General features: G+C 51.6%; 1 protein-coding gene across 7 annotated transcripts in view; it reads right to left on the reverse strand.

Moving 5' to 3' along the window:
* The window catches only part of GPBP1 (GC-rich promoter binding protein 1), a 57,226-nt gene that overhangs the window by 11,246 nt on the left and 26,501 nt on the right, over window positions 1-19,479 (reverse strand). For 4 of the 7 annotated variants that reach the window (XM_028524710.2, XM_028524727.2, XM_028524718.2 and 1 more), the window contains 7 exons: window positions 12,406-12,529; window positions 12,050-12,276; window positions 9,436-9,502; window positions 3,052-3,236; window positions 2,336-2,476; window positions 767-934; window positions 224-411 (listed from right to left, as the gene is read on the reverse strand). In XM_028524710.2, the coding sequence (XP_028380511.1) occupies window positions 224-411; window positions 767-934; window positions 2,336-2,476; window positions 3,052-3,236; window positions 9,436-9,502; window positions 12,050-12,276; window positions 12,406-12,529 (1,100 nt within the window). Of the gene's footprint in view, window positions 1-223; window positions 412-766; window positions 935-2,335; window positions 2,477-3,051; window positions 3,237-8,374; window positions 8,435-9,435; window positions 9,503-12,049; window positions 12,277-12,405; window positions 12,530-19,479 lie in introns of all 7 variants that reach the window. The other 3 variants (XM_028524693.2, XM_028524684.2, XM_036020146.1) reach the window with 1 other exon arrangement.

Consider the following 19,479-nt stretch of genomic DNA (forward strand, 5'->3'; position numbering starts at 1 on the left):
CGGGGCTCCTCCTGGGAGCGAGGGAAGCACCAGCACGTCCCCCGTGGTGAGCACAGTGCGACTCTGAGTGGCAGAATCGCAGACCCGCACGCGTGAGATGCACGGGACTCATGGTGTGCGAGCTGCAGCTCCAGAGAGCCGTTAAAGAAGACACCACCCCATTCCGGCAGGACCCCAGTCCTGGGCCTTGCAAGTGCAAGAGAAAGCAAAGGTGAATGCTCACCTGTGCTCTGCCTCAAGTGAACTTGAAAGCACGTCGCTCTGAGGACAGGTGGACGAGCGGACGACCTGCTGGGAAACCACCACGGCATTGCCGTTCTCCTGCGGGAGCTCGTGCTCGTCGAAGTTCCGGTTTATGTCCCTCTCCTGGTGGGCACTGTTGCTGTTGTGCAGGTTAAAGGGGTCGTCGTCCTGGTTTTCAGGGGGTGGAAGAAGAGCGGGTTAGAGCACACCACAGTCAAAACCTCGAGCAGAGCCTGGTTAGCCTCTGTCGGTGCTGCAGCCACACGGTGCTCGGAACCACCCCCCCGACATCCTCACAGGACGCAGACCCAGGCCGCGGGGGACACCCAACGACTCCGACTCCGAGGTGCACGTCTCCTCGGCACAGGCAAACACCCCCCCAGAGGAAGGGAGGCGACGTGGGAGAGAGGAGCACGTGCGGCGGACAGGGACTTTTCCGGGTCTCCTCCTGCACAGGAAACGCAGCGCGAGGAGCGCGGCCCCCGCGCAGACAGCCACGGAGGCCCGAGAGCGAGGCGGTCACCTTCTCCGAGCCGGCGCGGCGCCCGTCCTCGTGCTCCTCTTCCACTCGGTCCCGCTTCAGGGCCTTCAGGAACTCGCTCTTCTTGTCCGTGCGCGCCCGCGTCAGCTTGGTGAGCCGGGGCTGCTGACCGAGCCTGTCCACGGGCGAAGAGGAGTTGGAGCGGTGACACTGGAAGAAGCAGACGCGGCAATGAGCACGCGCACGGAGCCCCAGTGTGGACGGGCAGGCCCGGCCGCCCTGCCCGCTGTTGCCTGCACCCCCGGCACGAGACCGACTCCCCCGCCCCGAGGCCTTCCCGCTACGCCACCGTGCGAGTCACGGAAGGACCTTCTTACCCCCCCGGAACAGCTGCGGCCTGACCAGACCACTCTAAATTGGGAGTTTACTGTGCTTTAGGTTTTGTTTATGTTTTAGAGATAGCGGAATAGGAGGAGAACGAGAAGAGAAACATCAGTGTGTGGTTGCCTCTTGTGTGCCCCCTACTGGGGACCCGGCCCACAGCCCAGGCCTGTGCCCTGACTAGGAATCAGACCAGCGACCCTTGGGTTTGCAGGCCGGCGCTCAGTCCGCTGAGCCACACCAGCCAGGGTAAACACTATTTTTATTAAATAAACCCTAAAACCGTGTAAGCGCTTCAATGGCACACAGAAAAGCCGTGTTTTAAACTGTGCTCCCCAGGGTCTGAGGCTGCACCCATTCACACATGGCGGGGGGGGGGGGGGGGGAGGCTTTCACCAGGAAGACTTCTGTGGAAGGGCAGGCAGGAAGAGCACAAGGGCCACACTCTGGCGTCACGCCGTGGCCAGCGTTTCGTCTGGGCGGTGGGACACAACACAGAACAGAGCGTGAGAGCGCCACGTCAGAGGCTTTCACCGGGGCAAAGAGCCGTGACACTGGACTGGCGCCACGCCACGGCTGGCCAGCCGAGACTGCGGGTCCTCCCACCAGCGCTCTGAAAGCCTGGGACCGAGAGCCAGTGCACGAGGGGCCCTGACGCTCCCACATGGCGCCAGGGGAACTTCCAGTGTAGCTGCAGAGCCACAAGTGTCCTCTGACCGTGAACGGGGCAGGGGACTCCCTGGTATGGACGTTCCAGAGGCCTGGTCAACGCCCCAGAAATGCCCTGCTCACTGAGCATCTGAAGTCAGCTCGACAATACACCTCTTTCCTCTCCCTCCGCCCTCTGTTCCTCGAACTGTTAACGTCAGTAAAACTTCCATCGGCCCCCAAAAGAAGATGAAATTATACAAATCCTCAAATTGGAGTCAAGGTTCAATCATATGCCTAGCATTACTCTACCCCAACTATCAAAACAGTGATTTTCCTAATGTGGTATTTTATGTACGTTTTGGGATATTTGGGAAGTTTCATTAGAACCTTAAAAAACTTATTCCTACTTAACATTCCAAAGTGTTAGCGAATATAGGGGAAGTATCTGAATAAAGTTTTGAGAAAGAACTACACCTCCTTTTAATTCATTCATGTAACGAAACCATGCCTTTTGCTGTCAGTGAACCGGGCACGACTACAAAGCGTTGTGGTCCTCAGGGACGACGCTCAAGGCCATACCTCCTTCGCGGAAGCTGCTGACGGGCTGAAGCTCTTGGCAGCGGACTTGAAAGCATTGAAGTTGCCAGCGCCGTATGCAGACTCGTGAGAGAAAGCAGCGCCCCCTTTATTCTCTTTAGTTTGGCTTTTCCACTGTGGAGGCTGAAGAAAAACACACACACACACACAGATGACCTAGAGGAGCGAGAACACGGGGAACAGTGTAGCGGAGGTGACCGCGCAGGGCTCACGGAAACGGCTGTTTTGTATTGCTCTTAGTCACTCCCACCGGATTCTCTGGCATCTTCTTTTGCAAATCAAATTGGAAGTGTGGTTTTCAGATGAAAACATCTGACTACACAGCTACTTTTTCCGTTTTAGAAGCCCACAGTTAGATTTCTTTTGCCTAATGTCAAGAAGACACTAGTGGGAATTTCAAAAAGCTAAGGCCAGAACACCAGGGAAAGAGCAAATGAAAAACCTAAGCAAATCTATCTCAAATCCATCTAACAAAAGTGTTCCAGATTTCATTCCCTACTAAAACGAGAACACATACATGGACACACACACATACCCTTGAAATAATGACACATAACACACCAACTCTTTCTACCCAAAAGTCAGCACCTCACCAAATACCCACCCCCACTCTGGTGTAAATTTTCTAACCCTGGTTTCCCGGAGTAACTCCACCGACACCTGGGTGAAACGTGCATTTCCAACAACGTAAGACTTACTTTTGAAGGCGGAGCAGCAGGCTTCGGGACTAGCCCTTTATAGACACTTGGACCAGCCCCGTTCTTAACTGGCTGTGACGGAAGATTTCCGACTCCTGGGAACCCAGAGAGCTGGAAGTCTTTTGCGTTCCCTTTCTTAATGACCAGCATCCTTGGAGCTCTGGATTTAGGGTTCGGAGGGTACTCTGCATAAATAAAGCACGAGCAGGAGTTACACACAGTTTACCTTTTAACACAGAATTAAAGTACCAAATGCACAGCACACTCTAAGCCTCGATCACGCTGAGAAACCACCGCCGCCTCCCGGGCGACGTGAGCCACGCTCCCCCCTGCGAAGCCCGGCTGACGCCGGGACAGGCCACAGAGGCACTGTGCAGTGCCAGCGACCACCGCGACTGCAGCTGCACAGTGGCCCTGAAAGGCCCACAATGTCCACACCAAGGTGAACTAGAGTCTAACGGATTTTAATTACTTTTTTAATTGCAGTTTTCATCCTAATGGCTCTTAACACTGGGAATGTAAAGTACATAGTCCTTTTTTTCCCTTTTGAAAGGAGAATTGCCCTCATTTCTTTTCATTCTTTTTGATCTCACTTATAAAGCTGTTACCAATAAGCAGGGAACCACAGTTCCTCTATTTCTACTTCAGCTACCACTAATGAAAGAGTTCTGTTTCCACACCACCAGCCCATTCACTCCAGTCCTCACTGTGAGCACCGGACTGCACTGCACTGCACTGCACTGAAGGCATCTGTAAGCTGCAGGGCAGCCGACCCAACCCCAGCTTCGGAAGTCAGCACAAGGACTGACAGTTTCTGACTACAAGTTTCCTCAAGATCGCGGCAGTTGTCAGAGTATGAAAACCTACTCGCAGAGTGTGACCAGTGTGCCTGTGGTCAAAGAGATGGTACCACGTGAGCACGCTCACGATGGTCGCAACAGGCGGTTCTGAGAGCGTCAGCTCTGTGGAGCTCAGAGCCCACACAAAGGAGCCCAACACCTGAGGAGGGACTGCGGACTAAGGCTGGGAAACGCCACGTAAGGCAGAAATAAAACTTTTTCAGACAAAAATTAAAAACTGGTCACCCAGCAAAGGTCCTCATTAAAGTACATTCTAAATGGTGTACTTCAGACAGAAGGAAGACAATCCCACATACAAGGCTGCAGGCACAGGAAGCAAAAAAATAGTATTTTTTACACGCAAACTATCACTGATCAAAACGAGAAGTCAGAGGAGAAGGGGAGTGAAGAGGCAAGCAGAGCTGCTCCTTCTGAGTCTCGGCGTCGCTGGCCTTTCCTACAACTGGGCTCCTAGACACCTGGGAGGAGTAGGCAATGTGCTGGCTGCTCCCTCCAAGAGCCTTCGACACAGGAAAGAGCAACCGCGAAGCCCCCACGATCGGTCGCAGAAGAACAGGCAGCGGAGGAGGAGCCGGCCCCGGCGCCGGAAGGTGGGCGCGAGGGGCTGCGCGGGACGGGCAGCGGACCCAGCGCGGGCGCGCGGAAGTCCGTCCGTGCTCCAGCACTAGAGCGCAGCGTTGAGAACACGTGGCTCTGTTTCAGGTCTACACAGTTTTGTGCTTGCTCCAACCCTGCCAGGTAATCTCTCGTCTATTAAGTGGAAAATAGTTCGTATCTCAAAGTTACTGCAGTATTTCCTTCAGTAAACCAGGAAAAAATGTCCCGAGGAGTCATGCACCGTATCTACCATGATAGGCTTCCAATTATATTTAAAAGGTGTCCTCTGTCGGGAATTTTAAGTTGATCCACGGGACTGTAAGAGATGAAAAACACTACCAGAAATAAACGCGATGGAGACTGACAGCCCTGCACACATCTATGCCGAACACCCTGCGTAAACCCGCCCGATGAAGAGCAGGGCAGTGTGTGTGGACCGGCGCCAGCCACACGGACGTGACGGCGAGGGTGGCGGCGGCACCCAGAGCCCGGGTGGACTGTGCGTCCTGTGTGGCCACCCCATGTCCCTGAGGACTGGCTCATCGGACCACAGGCTGTTCCCACCAGTTCTCCTGACACCACCCTTCCAAGGTAAGGGTTGAGGCTGTCAGGTTTCAACAGTATCCAGTGTCTCCTACACTTTCTCCATTTACTTTGTCAACTGGGAACTGGAGAGTTTTTGTAAATTACATGCAAAAGATCCAAATTATTTGTTCTTTTAAAGGGAAAAATGATGTACTGATGAAACACCTTTAACCTAGAATTTGAAAGGAAGTTACAGGCTTTGGTAAACTGCAAGTGCCGATGACCACAAGCTCCCGAGCAGTTCTCCTCACTCAAATCGAAGTTCCACACACCTGCAGGCAAACGTGCCTTGGGGTTCTCACCTCACGGCTTCCCTCTGTCCTCACCAGCTACTGTAATCCACCAACAACTGACTTTAAATGTCCCTCTGTCATCCTGGTATTCCTGCTTTCCCAATGCCTGTGGCTGTAACAACCAGTTTCATTCCTCCCATACAAAGTCAAAAGGGGGAGGACAGTGGCTCGACTCTTTGGAAGAAGAGGAGAATTAAAATACTGCCCCATGTAATCCCAAGCTGACGTCTCAATCTCCCTGCTTTTCTTTAAGCTCTCTGCACAGCGGCCACATGAAATTCTTTCTGACTTCAATTACTTACACTTTACTATTTGACATATCACTAGAAATTCTCTCTTCTCTGGTGGGGAGGGGAGCCTTTTCATAAATCTACTAGAATGTCCCTGGCCTGCTGGATCTGAACAAGGGGATTAGACACCTGTAACGTGATCGAGGGTTCTACACGGCGGACAAGCGTGGATGGTGCTCTCCCCACGTGGGCCGCGGACCCCCCCCCCATCCCACACGAGAGAGGCCGAGCGCCCTCTTCCCAGCGGCTAAGGAAACCACCCGTGAGCTACCGAGCTCCTGCGGGGCCCACAGCTGACCCTGAAGCCGGTGCGCTCGGGCACAGCATCCCAGCGCTGCAGAGCAGAGAGACCCGACCACTGCCAGCCGGACACTGCAAAGCGTGCCCCGGGCCCAACTGAAAGCGCCAAGTCCACACCGAACCGGCAGGGCACGGGCCTGGGAGGGGGCACGGCCCCGTGACCCCAGGCCACCCCTCCCTCCGCTGTCCCACCGACGCTGGCCTGAACTGAGGCTCCTCGCCACCCTAACACAAGACAAGAAACAACTCTGCCGTGTGAGCAGAGCACACAGCCCAGTGAAGGGGGGACGGGGAATGGGGGACAGTGCCACGCTGACGGGGGAGGGAGCACGGGCGCGGAAGATGCGGCACCCCAGCACCGAGCTGGGAGACCCTGTGCCCCGGCAGCTGCAGCAGACTCCTACCGTGAACCCTGGGTCTAACGAGTAGCCCAAGGCGGGGCTGCCGGAGTCTGGGCTTGAGTTTTCGGTGCGACGCACACGCCCATCCTCTCTGACGGCAGCGGGGGGCTACCGAACGGGTCTCCCCAACGCGGACCTGATGTGCATGCGGGGCTGGCGTCTCTCACGCACGTGAGGGACAGGTGAGGAGAGACACACCCCAGAGCAGCACAAACTCACAGGACGGACATGTGACGTGCCCCGCTGCGACCACACCGAGCTCCCTGTGTCATGTCACCTGACCAAACCCCTCGCCCTCTCCCTCCTCAACCGTGAACACCGGCTGTGCCGCCCGCCTCTGCTTTACCAATGGTTTTAACAACACTCCCGCAGGAGAGATATTAAAGGACAATGGAATCATCTCGATACATAAACAATTCACCAACAAAATGTGTTTGCAAAGAAATTTGATAAAGATTATTCCCTTCTCTTAATTCTACTTACAAAGTTCCTTTTTTTAAAAAACCGGGTTTCGACATGATCTAACTCATTTAATTAAATCAGGTCTGCATGCTTGTGGCTAGCATCATTGGAATTCTCTAGAAAACCACCCATCTTTAAGAAGCAGTCACCAATTTGCTTTGAATTCAAAGACAAAACTCTTAAAAATTAACCTTGACGCCTTCAAGTAGTAATGTGAAACAGCAAAAATTGTAAAACTTCCTCAAGTTATAAAAAATACACACAAGTATGAATGCTGAACTGAAACAAAATTAAGCTCTAAGTTAATTACTAACGACCCAAGTTCTCACTATTCAGCACCTCAAGCACTGCGCATTAGCCTCTGCTAATACGGTACTGCTGACATGCTGTGTCGACACAGACACAGCCAGCAGGACTCCTGAGATCACAAAAACCAGTTACTAATTACGTCTCCAATCGCTGACAAATACACAATAAACACACGTCACTGTATCTCTTCGTCATCCCCCGAACAAACCGCACAACTAAAGTATGATACAATCCTCACAGACGCACTGAAGTGCCCTGCCTGGGCTTGTGTTTCAGATCGTCACGGTCACGGAAGTGAGGTCGACCGAGTCGGCGCCAATTCTGTGCCCCGACCACGGTGCCCCCGCTTAGGGCCAGACCTGCATCAGTCACAGGCATGAGCTGCGTGAAGGTGCTCCTAGCAAGTCTGACCCAGTTCTGAGCAGAATTAAATGTATGTAAACTGCATTTTAAATGGTGCTTTCCTTTCCCACAAGGTCATTTTTTAAATTGGGATATTATATTTAGACTCTTTCTGATCTATAAGGGGATAACTTCAGGGACAAACTGTTTTTATTTTTAATACTTATTATATTTCCATTATTAAATTTTTACTTACCTGGAAGGAGGCAGCACTAGAAAAGTTCTACTGAAGTCTTTCCTAAATTTCTCTCATGTCTTCCTCAGGAACATAATAGCTACTTTAAATGTTGCAGTGATACAACAGTATTTGGGAACCCAGTGGGGGAAGTGAGAAAGGAAAAATGAAATGCAATACAATGAAAGTTTCATTGTATTCCTATGGGAAGCACTGGGAATTTCACAATTAACCATGCCACAATGAACAATCTTTTTTTCTAAAGCACACACACTTCTCAGTAATGAGTACATTTTCCTTTCAAACATCTTTCCCACTAGTACTCAAAATCCTTATACCAACCCTGAAACAGTAAAACCAAAATCTTCATATTAATAAACCGCACTGTCAATATTGTCAAAGATGCATTTGCCTTTAAATCATTTATAAAAATTATTACATTAACCAAGGATTGATATCAGCATATCTACAGGAAGTTTTATATGACAAATGTTCACTGATATTCTTGACTTTTTATTTACTTTCATTCTAATCAAATTATCCAAATTATTCCTAATCTCTTAGAGATTCTATTTAACACCTTCCAGGTGGTTCTATATTCTTACGCAATCAGCTGTTCCCAGAAAAACTGAAGAATAAGGAGACATACCTAAGAGAGGAGCTGGGGAGGATTTTTTGGTTGGGAATGTGTGTGTCTGGGCGTGTAGGCCTGGGGAGAGTGGCAGAAATACTAATTTGCAATACAGAAAACACAACGCCATTCACATGGTTCTAACAAGTGTCTGACCACCCCCACCCCCACCCTCAAAAAACCCCTCAAATAAACCTGGAGATCAAAGAGAAACAAAATAGTTGCCCAGAGTATCACCCCATAAATACAATAAAGAATAGCACAGGAAGTGGCAAAGTTTAAAATAATGCCTTCACTGCTGGGCCATTATGCTGTCATAGCCACAATCCTTTTGTTTTGGTAAGTTGATTTTCAATAGGAAAATATAAATGAACATGCGTACAAGTTCCAAAGTGAACATACATTTACATCACTTTTGAATTTGGTATCAAATAATTAAATTTATTTTTCAGATATCAAGTCTTATTATGAATTTCCCATTATTTTAAACTTCACTTAAATCTTAAAAAAGCTAATTTATACTGAGTGCAGTTTAATACAAAAGGGACTTATTATCAGAAAAACTGTCATTAAACTCTGACAATCAAAAAGGCAAATAATTTCAAGCACAGACTACTTCCATAGGCAAATTCATACAATTATATCTACATACTCTCTATGGATAACCATTTTCTTAAGTAAAAAGATTAAATTTGTCACACTGTAAGAAGGAGTACTTATTTTTCCAGTTAACTAAATTTTCAACTTTGTAAAACTAAAAATTAAGTCTTTCCTTTAGATTATTGGGCTGCTCTCAAAATGACAACCGTTCATTAACATTAACTTACAACCAGTTTTTAAAAATTCATATGTGAGTATACTTAATGGTACAAACAAGGGCAAATCAATTATTTCTACTCAAACTCTTCTTCTATCCCCAATATCTTGTTTTAATGGGTAATTTCCACCTTTTCTGTAACTTACTTATTAGCATCAAACCATACTGTAATTTAATTCTAGCCTATGTATTTTAAAAACACAGAAGTGAAACCTACAAATAACATTTTATACCCCTCAAAGATAGACAAAAGATTACTTACCCCATACACCTGCAGCTAAAGACTTATTCTGATTTGGTTCTCTCTCATACTCAGGATTTAAAGATGGCTGAAAGAAAATTGGAATCAAAATAATACAAAAAATGTATAAGCTTTAATGTAATCTCAAAGTCATACTGAAAAGCCAAATGACATAACCCACTCAGCAATTAAAGATGAATTATAATCACGAACCTACATTTTGGCTTAGCCCGCTAATCATGAAAATGGTTACTACCTGTACTCACTCCTAGCAAGGAAAAACAAGCAAAGTATCAGAAAAAAAAAGAGCGAACAAAAGAGAACATAGTCGTATTAATCTGAGAAAAACCCTTTGTCAGCAGAAGGTCAAGGGCAGGGAAGAGGACCCCCAATCCTTGTTGTTTTCATTACTGGATGCTTCAGTAAAAAGCACACTTATCCTCAAAGCAAAGTCCAAATTCTTATTTAAGCAAGTGGCGCTCAGGATACTGAGAAGGAACGGAGCTGAGCACTGAACGCACCCTCTAAAGCTCATCTTTAGATGCGTCCACCCTCTAAAATCCTAAACGTCCAGTAATCACACCGTATCTTTTTGACATCACACGGCAATACAGCCTGCCATGCCACAGAGGTGCCTAGCATGTGCTGAATGGAATGAACCCAACCGTGAGTATTTTAATCACCACACAAGCGAGTGAAAGGCACTCTGCGGCATCGCCGCCAGCAGCCCGCAGAGCAGGCGCGCGCACTGGCCCGGCCCCCTGACGCAAGCTGGAGAGGACCGAGGAGGCTGCGGCGGAGGGCAGTGCTGTCGGGTGTGAGGCTACGGGCCTGGACTCCAGCGCCAGGGCTGCGACGGCTGGCGCCCACCGACGTGGAAGTGGGGGCGCAGCATCGTCACCCTAGTCACAGTCACAGTAGTACTAACAGCAGCGACAGCGGCAACTAGGTTTTAGTGAACGCTTGCTGTGTGCCTGGCGCTGTCTGTAAGTGACTTTTACTCGTACTGCTCGTTTGACCCTCTCAGCACTATGAGAGCACACTACTATCACTCCTGGTTTGTTCATGTTACAAAAATTCCATTTTGTGCCAACTCACAAGTGGAAAAAACAGACTAGAGAGAAATGGAAAGCTCAGTGATTCGAACGTTAATTAATGGAGGACAGGACCTAAGCATAATCTTTGTTCTTCTCTTTCCCTCGCCACTCCCCTACCCGGAAACCCATCTGTGCAATTCCTTCTCTCACCTCAACCCTCCAACCAACCCTCGCCCGTCCCAGCTCCCTGCCCAGCCAAGCCATCCTGTTCCCCCCGAACTGCGGCCACCGCTTCCCAACTGGCCTCCCCGCTCTCGCAGTGAGCCTCTTGTGTTCTGACTTCCCCTGGAGCAGTCTTCAGAGAAACGAAAACCAACGCCCTCCCGGACTCTGCTTCTCTCCCGAGAGGCTCCGGCTGCACCTGCAGTTAAACTGAAGTTCTCCCCATCGCGGGCACCAACCCTGCTCAGGGAGGAGAACCCTGTCCCGCCTCTCCACCCCGCTGTAACACTGCTCCTCACCCCACAGAAGCCTCACTTCCAGCCCTCAAACAGGACAGGCTTGCTCCCACCCTCGGGGTCCACCCACCAGCTCTTCCCCTTTCTCCTAGTCTCAACACCGCACACGCCCTCCCGTCGCAGATTAAAGGACACCCCCAGAGGAACCCCTCCTGGTCTCCCAAACCAAAGTGGCCACTCAGTTACTTCCTGTCTAAATTCTCCGCAGAACACTAATTATTTTTTCTGTCCGTAGTCTGAAGGTCCTCCACAGACCAGAAACTCAGCAAGAGCGGGGACCTCCCCTGTCTTTCTCACCTGTGTGTTCAGAAGGTCAAGAACAGCTAGACTCAGAGCCGCGCACACACATCGGAATGGTGAATGAGCATGTGCACACACACAGATGATCAGGAATGAGTCACGGGAACTAGATACAGAGCGCACACTAGATCAGTTTTTATGCAGCTCGAGAAAACGGTGTTTAGAAGGCCAGCCACATGGTGAGATTTACCAAAAGGAAAAATATTAGCAAAATTTTGTTTTTAATTAGTTCATCCTTGTTTTTAGTAGTGCAGCTGATATTCCTAATTATTTCTGACCTAGGCTAACAATTAGTTTGCCTTCCCTGACCACAAAAACACTCGAGAGACAGTAGCTCAAAGAAAGGAGAGCTATCCTGGAATTAATTTAGGAGTATACATGAATAATCAAGTGTGAGGAGACACAATCTAGGTAAAATGCACTACGGATAAAATATTCCTTCCAAAAATGTAACAGATTTTTAAAGATACTATGATCCATTTGCAAATAACCCACTGAACTCAGGCATTATTTCTAAGAGAAATTATTTCCATTTCCGTAAGAAATAAAACAACACAAATTTATCAAGACCACAGGGTGAGGGGGACTCGGGAGGAAGCAGGAGGAGGGGAGGGGGGTGCGGGGCAGGGAGAATTACACACAAAAGCCTTTAAAAAGGCGGGCTTGTCCACTGTGATCTCCACAGGGAAGGAGCTGGGCTGACAGGATCTCCTGCCGCCCCCACCGCCCCGCCCGCCACCTGCAGAAACCGCGCCTGGACCCCGGCGACAGGAAACTTACAAAGTCCTCGGCCTCAAACTGCCTGCGCTCCCTCTTGTCCTCTCTCCTGCCGGCGTCGCTGTCAGGGGTGCTGTTCTCGTGCAGCCCCTGACTCTTCCCAGGGTGGAAGCCGCTGCTGCGAGAGCGGGAGCTGCCCCCGCCGTGGAACCCGCCCCGGTGATTTATGTTTTCAGCTCCATTTCTTCCATGCGTCCGCCATCCGTTCTTCTCTTTCCTTCCAAAGTTACCTTTTTTGATTGTGGAAAGTATTATGAATTCAAAGAAGATAGTTATGCCTAAAGAATGAATCGCAATCGAAACATTCTCAAAGAACATAAAAGAGCCCTTCACCTCTACCGTCCCGTGGCACCCTTTACCTCCGTTAGGACGTCCAACGCCGGAATCAAAGCCATCTGAAGAGTTGTGTCGTCGGCGGTTCACATCGTAACGACTCTCTGTCCATGAAAAGTTCTCAGGATGCTTCTCGAAATTCAGTGAAGACTGAAACAATTACAAGCACATGGGTGAACCTATATGTGAAACCTAACTACAACCAACTTTAAAAACTAACACTCTCTGGCTCATTCTATTCCCAAGAATGTTAAACGGTTAAGAAGACTTTGCAGTGGTTTTCGGCACGTCTGCTGACTGGTAACTCGCAAGGTGGACTCCGAGGCCGGTGTGCTTTCTCTTCCCAATGAGAACAGGAGCGCTGCCCTCACGGAGCTCAACCACCTCTACCCACCCTGAGACTTCAAAGGCGAAACGGTGTGAGGGAAACAAGGCAAAACACGGTGCATTTCTCTTGTAACAAAACGTAACAGTATGTACCATACACTGCCTGAATTAAATAGCTCAAGGTTTTCTCCAATGTTAGAATATTGTAGCAAATAAAGCTACAGTTCTATCTTAAGTTCTCTAAATTTATTTCAAAACTCCTTCTTCCCCAAAACAAATGTTTTCAAAAATTATCAAAAGAGTGTGTAAAAACTATTTTTAAATATTAGAACTGTATAATAAAACAACTATGTATGAAAATTGCTGGTTTTCCCCAATATTAGCCCATTAATCAGATGAAAACACCATCCAAACTTCGCACTTTCTTAAAGCCCTGATCGCTTCTCTCGGCTGTGTTAGGCACCCCTTTCCTCCAGGACAAAGAGCGGAGCTCCTCCCTGTGGGGGAACCCACCACACACACCCAGCGGGGCCTCTCCCCCACACTGCCCCATGGGGCTTCTCAGTGCTAGCTCCCTGCTTCTTCGGGCCGCATGCTAGGCGCCAGGCCGTGAAGGACCAAGTCCCTGACTGTCACGTGTTGTCCCCCAACACGCACGGAACAGTGCCAGACCGTCTGCCAGGCCCGGACACAGGATGAAAACCCGAGCCCTGCACCGGGGCCCTGCGCTGTGGCGATGCGGACACGGCGCTCACAGAGCTGACCATGGAGGAGGGAAGCTGGGAGCCCCCGGCCCGGACCAGGGCACGTGTCAGGAGCCTCTCCGGGACCTGCAGCAGCCGTCCTCATCCAAGTGGCAGGAGGGAGTAAGGGCCCCTCACTGCTTAGCAGCCAATGGCAAAGGGCGGATCTGAAACAAGTACCAAGAGGGGGCTCCAGCTGAACTCTCCGGGTGAGTGGGAGGAGGGATGCTTCCGTGTGACAAGGGGACCCAGACGAAAGGCGCTGTGGCTGCACACATTCAGGGTCGGTCGTTAAGGCTCAGCTGCTGCTGCCTACTGGAAGCAAAGCAAATGCAGAGCCCGCTTCCTGGAGTGACTTCCCTACCACGCTGACCTCAGGGGCTATAACCGAAAAGTCACGTGTGCACCATGGAAGGAAGGGAGAGACACTCTCACAGCTCCCCTGGACACAGGCATCCAAGGCCCTGTCCTGGCCACGCCCACGGCGGGAAGAGCACTAAGCCCAGGGGTGAGGAACACAGAGCCGAGAAGTGTGGGGCACAGCCACGGAGGGGCGGGGAGGGCCCCAACCTGCCAGTCTGCTGGGAGCAGGCGGTACACAGGGGAGGAGGCAGCACTGGCCTGGCGGAGGAGCCCTGGGGAGAAACAAAAAGCCCCCACGCCACGCCGTCAGGTCCCGAAGGGCAGTCTTAAGCTCCACCAGCACCTTCCCCCATCCCAGCTGCACCTGGAAGCCTCAACCGCAGCCCTGACAGCACACACCGAACCCCTCAGTTCCTGTGCCCGCAGCAGGAGTCAGTGCCCCAGGGGCTCGATCTGAAACTAGACCTGAGCGTCGCAGCTAGAAGACCCAGCAGGAGGCAGGGAAACTCAAGTGATCGTGCAGGTGGCTTCAGGCACATTCAGTGCACTGCGGTGCTGTGCAGGTGGTGTTCCTGTGACAAGCCTGCCCTGAAAACTCTCCCACTGAGGGTTAGGGTCGCAGGGGGACCGGTGCAGCCCTCCCATCGTTTCCAGGTCCCCAGAACACGGCAATGGGGAGGGAGCTGAAGGTGTGGAGGATGCAGGAGGACCGAGTCTGTCTCCCAGCCCAGCAGTGCCACCTGCCTGACACGGGCACCAGGCACACTCCCTGCGTCAAGGAGATGTGGTTCTTGCCCTACTGCTGAGTTCTGATCAAAAGCAAACACCTGAAACTAAGGACTAACCAGAAAAAAGGGCCCCGAGGGACTCCTCTCATCAACTGAAACTAGCGTGCTCAAGGGTGCAGCTGGCCTGGCCCTGGGGACAGCTCAGCCCTGCACGAACAAGCGGCAACTACCTTCTGGGGTAAGAAACCCGAACTCCTTCCCTGCTACCTGTTACAGCCACCAGTTCAGTAAGGCTCGCCAGCCATCATAGTTCCCCTAAACGTCTGGGCCTTGTTCGCTGATGGCTCAACCACACGAAAGGTGGCGGTGTCCCCTGGGCTGCAGTCCCCTGGGCTGCAGTCCCCACCAGCCCCCACAACTCTGAAGACCAAGTAAGTGCCAGTAGGCACAATGGGGTACAGTGGGAGCAGGGACCCTCACCTTACCTGACATTCTCAAGGCCCAGACATTTTACATCGTTCTGGCTCTTAGGCCAGTGCCAATGGCCCCTCCGACCTGTCCGTACCTGAAAAGCCAGACTGGCAGATCAAAGACTCAATCTCTCTCACGCGGCACTACCACTGCCTGCCGGCGTGTGACTTCTGCCAGAAGCTGGAGGTACACGTGGACACTAGGGACTTGCATCAAACCTCTGACCACTTCTTGGAGCGATCATGGCACCTCACCTTGCTGGGACTTCCACAAGTCACAGTATCACCACTGCAGTCTCACTGGCTAACCTGGGTCATGCTACCGTGACCCTCAAGATTAACCCATGTCGTGCTTTTGGCATTCCGGACCACTCGCAGTCATCTTAGGTCAGAAAGGTCTCCCCCACGACAGGCCCGCCTTCCATGCTTCCTCCCACCCAGTCACTGGTGACGTGGAGCACTCTCATCGTCTCCTCCAAACACCGCGCAGAGCCCCCCCGGACGCCGGCAGCCCTCGTCCCTCAGTAAGGGGGCCGGCCGGCCAGCGAGCACCACCCGGCCCGGCCGCAGAGACCATCCCCTCCGCCACACCCTGAACCGCGGTCAGGAGGAGAAGTGACAAGTTACGAGACTACCTAGACCCACCTCAGAAACTCCGGGTCCTGGTCTGCTTAATAGCCTGGACGTGAGGCCTCTGTGCCTCCCCTAAGTGCACACCAAGGCCAGGCCAGCAGGTCTGTCCTGCGGGGCAGACGCGGCCCTGCACCCGCAGACCCGAGGACCTGCGTGAATACCACCCCTTCCCACACAGCCTTCCCTAGCAGCGCTGCCTGTGAACCACGGTGAGAACTGGACTGGTTCCCCGAACCCCGTGTAAAAATGTCCTGTCCCTCCCATGTCCAGCTCCTCAGGATCAAAACCCTGGGAGCACGGGGATTGTTTTTCCTCGGTGGATCCTGAGCTCTTGGAATGGGACAGACACAGAGCTCTCACGGTGGCAGAGGGAGTGCCTGCGACCCCAGCAGGCACTGGGAGGGAGAACAGGGAACGCTCTCCCTGCCCCCAGAGCCGGCCCTCAGGTGCTGTGCGGTGCCTGCCCAAGAAGAGAGCCACTCCGGACCGTGAACGGACACGCACACAGTCCACCCTGCACGCCGTGTCTCATCCTTCAGATAAAAATGCACGCGGTCCTCCTTAACACCCGAGCGGTCTTAACGGCAGCAACTGGCAACCGGCGTGCTACAAGCGGTGTCCAACACGCAGTGCCTGACCAGTCAGGGGCACTGACCTCTGTTCCCTTAGACTGTCGAACAAAAAGTCACAGCAGCAACACAACTGTTCTGCTTGAATGAATCAAAACTATACCTATTTTTTGTCAGACAGGCAAAAGATGTACTTTTTGGTCTGCTGCAGAATTTTAGACTAACTAGACTGTGTGTGCCCCGAGACAGAGAGGTTGAGAGTTGCTATCTCTGCCATGAGGCCATGTATGCTGACACTGTAAATGTCACTTAAGCACAATGACATGATAGTGACCCAAATCAAGTTCAACAATGTATCCCAAACTGAAGTGATCTGGGTCCCTTTCAGGTGACATGTCTGTGCCACAGAATGTCTTTTACTGAGGATGAGAGCTGCTTTTAGGCCCATCTACTGCCTCTACAATTACAGGTAAGGACACCGAAATCCAGGTCAGCTGAAACTCCCTGGAGAGGTTAACTAATGACAGGGGGCCTTTCATCACACGCCAGCGGCTGAAACAGCCATCTACTGGTCCCCTGAAACCGACCCACAGTCGGGAACGGACTCGACCCGCCGCCTGGGTTTTGGTTTATCAAGTAAATGCCGTTTATCAAGACACAGTGAATGAACTCGGTTCTCCCCTCCGCTAGCTTCATCGGAGCGGCCGGCAGAGCGACACCCAAGTGGAAACACAAGTTTGGCCAAGAACACACAGGGCTAGCGAGCAGACTGCTGGGGCACTCGATCAGAACACGCCTCACTGCCTCGTGCCAAGAGTGTGGGACCGTGACCACTCTCGGTATGGCCCATACCTAAGGGTTAAGTTCGCAGCAAGCAGCATGAAGAGACAGGTCATGTCCTTCTCTGGGACGAGAGCAGGCTGATGACAAGGCGGTGGACTCCCCACTCGGGGCGAGGGCAGCATCCGTGGGGACACTCCACACAACCCCTGAGGGTCTGGGGATGGGAAGGCCGGTGCTGCCTGCTGCACCGTGAGTGCCGGAGCTCTCCACCTCCCACCAAGGGGTCTCCAGTCTCCCACCAGCCCCGGGGGGCCAGCTCACCAGTTTGCAAGATGATAAAATCCCAGACCCTCACACACTGACACACAGCTGGCACAGTCAACTAGGGATAAGAAATACAAGTAACAGGACTGAAAAGGTAGATAAAAAACTGATAGTGTTTGTGAACAACTGTCTGTCCGTGTTAAAAAATCCCAGGCGTTACGGGCTAAGAATTCGGCTGCCACACACAACACTGACAAGCTGTCTGCATCAAGGGCTTCACGGTTTCTGAAACAGCAACAAGCAGGTGCTTGAACACACCTAGCCAAATACATGAAGACTAGAACAGAAAAAACATGAACTGTATTTGAAGAGATTAAAGTGACATATGCACATGTATGTGTGTATATGTACATACATACTTCCTAAACCAGTATGAAAAAAAAGACCCAAAAGGAACAGAGAACGTGAATACGCAATTCACAGAAGTGTGACCCAATGTCCAAGGAGAGTAGAGATGAGTCTCATGACAAAAGAATGGCAGAAATATTAACTCTGATAATATGAAAGAACCCGAGCAACAGTATCAAGCACACACTCCTACCCAAAACGCAGGAGTCCAGTGCAGCACACCACGTGGAAGAGAACTGACAATGTCTGATCAAGCCCCAGCGACCTCCCTCCTCACTCCCACCTGCGCTCTGGAGTCGGGCCCCACCCGGCGGGTGCTGGGGCCAGGGCCCTCCCCTGAGAACTGCCGTCACCAGAACTCGCAGGTGAACAAAACCCCCAGGTCACGTTCTGCGTGTGTAAGGAGTGCTGGCCCGGAAGGTGGCCGTCCGCGTGCACAAGGAAACAGCACGAGGGTCTGCAGGGCGGTGCTCTCCACAGGGGCCCACGGCCACCGACAGCCGGAACCTCAGTGGACAAATGAAGCGCGGCGCAGAAGCACAGGGCAGAGCGCTGCGCCGAGCCTCCCACGGACACACGAGGTCTGCAGGCATCAACACGGAAAGAGACTCAGCGACAGAACGACTGTAAACGCAAGATGCAGACAAATCGATGGCAACCATTCACATAAACCTTTTAAACGTGCAGAACAAAAGTATGTATCGACACTCACACATGCAATAGTAATAGAAGAACGAGCACGGAGACCCCCTCTGGGGGGGACGAAGACAGAAAAGGACCACGGAGAAGTCAGCAGTGCCCTTCCACTTCAACTCGACACACGCTGTTTCACTTCCAAGAGGTGGTGACACCAATATGCCAAAGTGGCAAGATGTGGCTATCGTGGGGGTAAGTGTTCGTCCCATCTGTCTTACGCGTCTCTCTAGGAAAACATGTGCAACGCTAACGGCAAACAAACCCCTCGACGTAAAAAGAACTGTCACAGATCACTAAGAGATGGACTGTGGGAACAAGCAGTTCTGGAGACTGTTCCTGGCACAGAACTATGCTCGACAGACCGCCGTTTTTCATTCGATTCCACAAAGACTAAACACGTGAAAACACCCAGTACTGGCAACACTGGGGGCCCCCGACATTTTGATGGGATTATAAATCGGTACAACATTTGCAAAAAGCGACCAGGCACCGCCTACCCAGCACTCCTGCAGCTGAGCCCATCAGCAGGGAGGTGACTGAAGCGTCCAGGGAGACCCGCTCCACAGCAGGCCCTCCAGCCCCTGGGATGCACCAGGCCCACCCCGGGGGCCGGCTGCACAGACATGCTGGACACGCCCCCTACAGGGAAAAGGCGATTCATGTGTTTACTCAGACCAGAATAAAAATATATTCTGGCACATGCGTAAAAGCATCCTGGTACTCACGTCTGCAAAGTAGTCTACCGCCTAACAACCAAGCGAAGTCAGTCACTGAACTGCTAACTAACTTCACAGGGAGGAGCACATGGACTCCTACCCGCACTGCAGCCCTCCGGAACAGACTGCACCTCTCTCTCGGCCTCACCCCTCACCCGTAAATGAGGGAAAACAGGTGTCTCCTCTTAGGGCTCCCGCTGGCCCTCGAGTCACGAGTTCTACCAGTGACTGGCGTGTGGCGATGCCTCAAGAAACGTCAGCTGGTACGATGCGCACGGAAGAGACCATCTCTACCCACCCCTCTCCCTCACTTCAATTCCTTTTCTGGATTCCCCAGAGTACCTGAATCAATACAAAAAACTCTACACAGCAAACCAAAGTTTGAAAACAAACCAGGCTA

This window comes from Phyllostomus discolor, chromosome 3 (assembly GCF_004126475.2).
Source record: "Phyllostomus discolor isolate MPI-MPIP mPhyDis1 chromosome 3, mPhyDis1.pri.v3, whole genome shotgun sequence".
In the NCBI taxonomy this organism is placed as follows: domain Eukaryota; kingdom Metazoa; phylum Chordata; class Mammalia; order Chiroptera; family Phyllostomidae; genus Phyllostomus; species Phyllostomus discolor.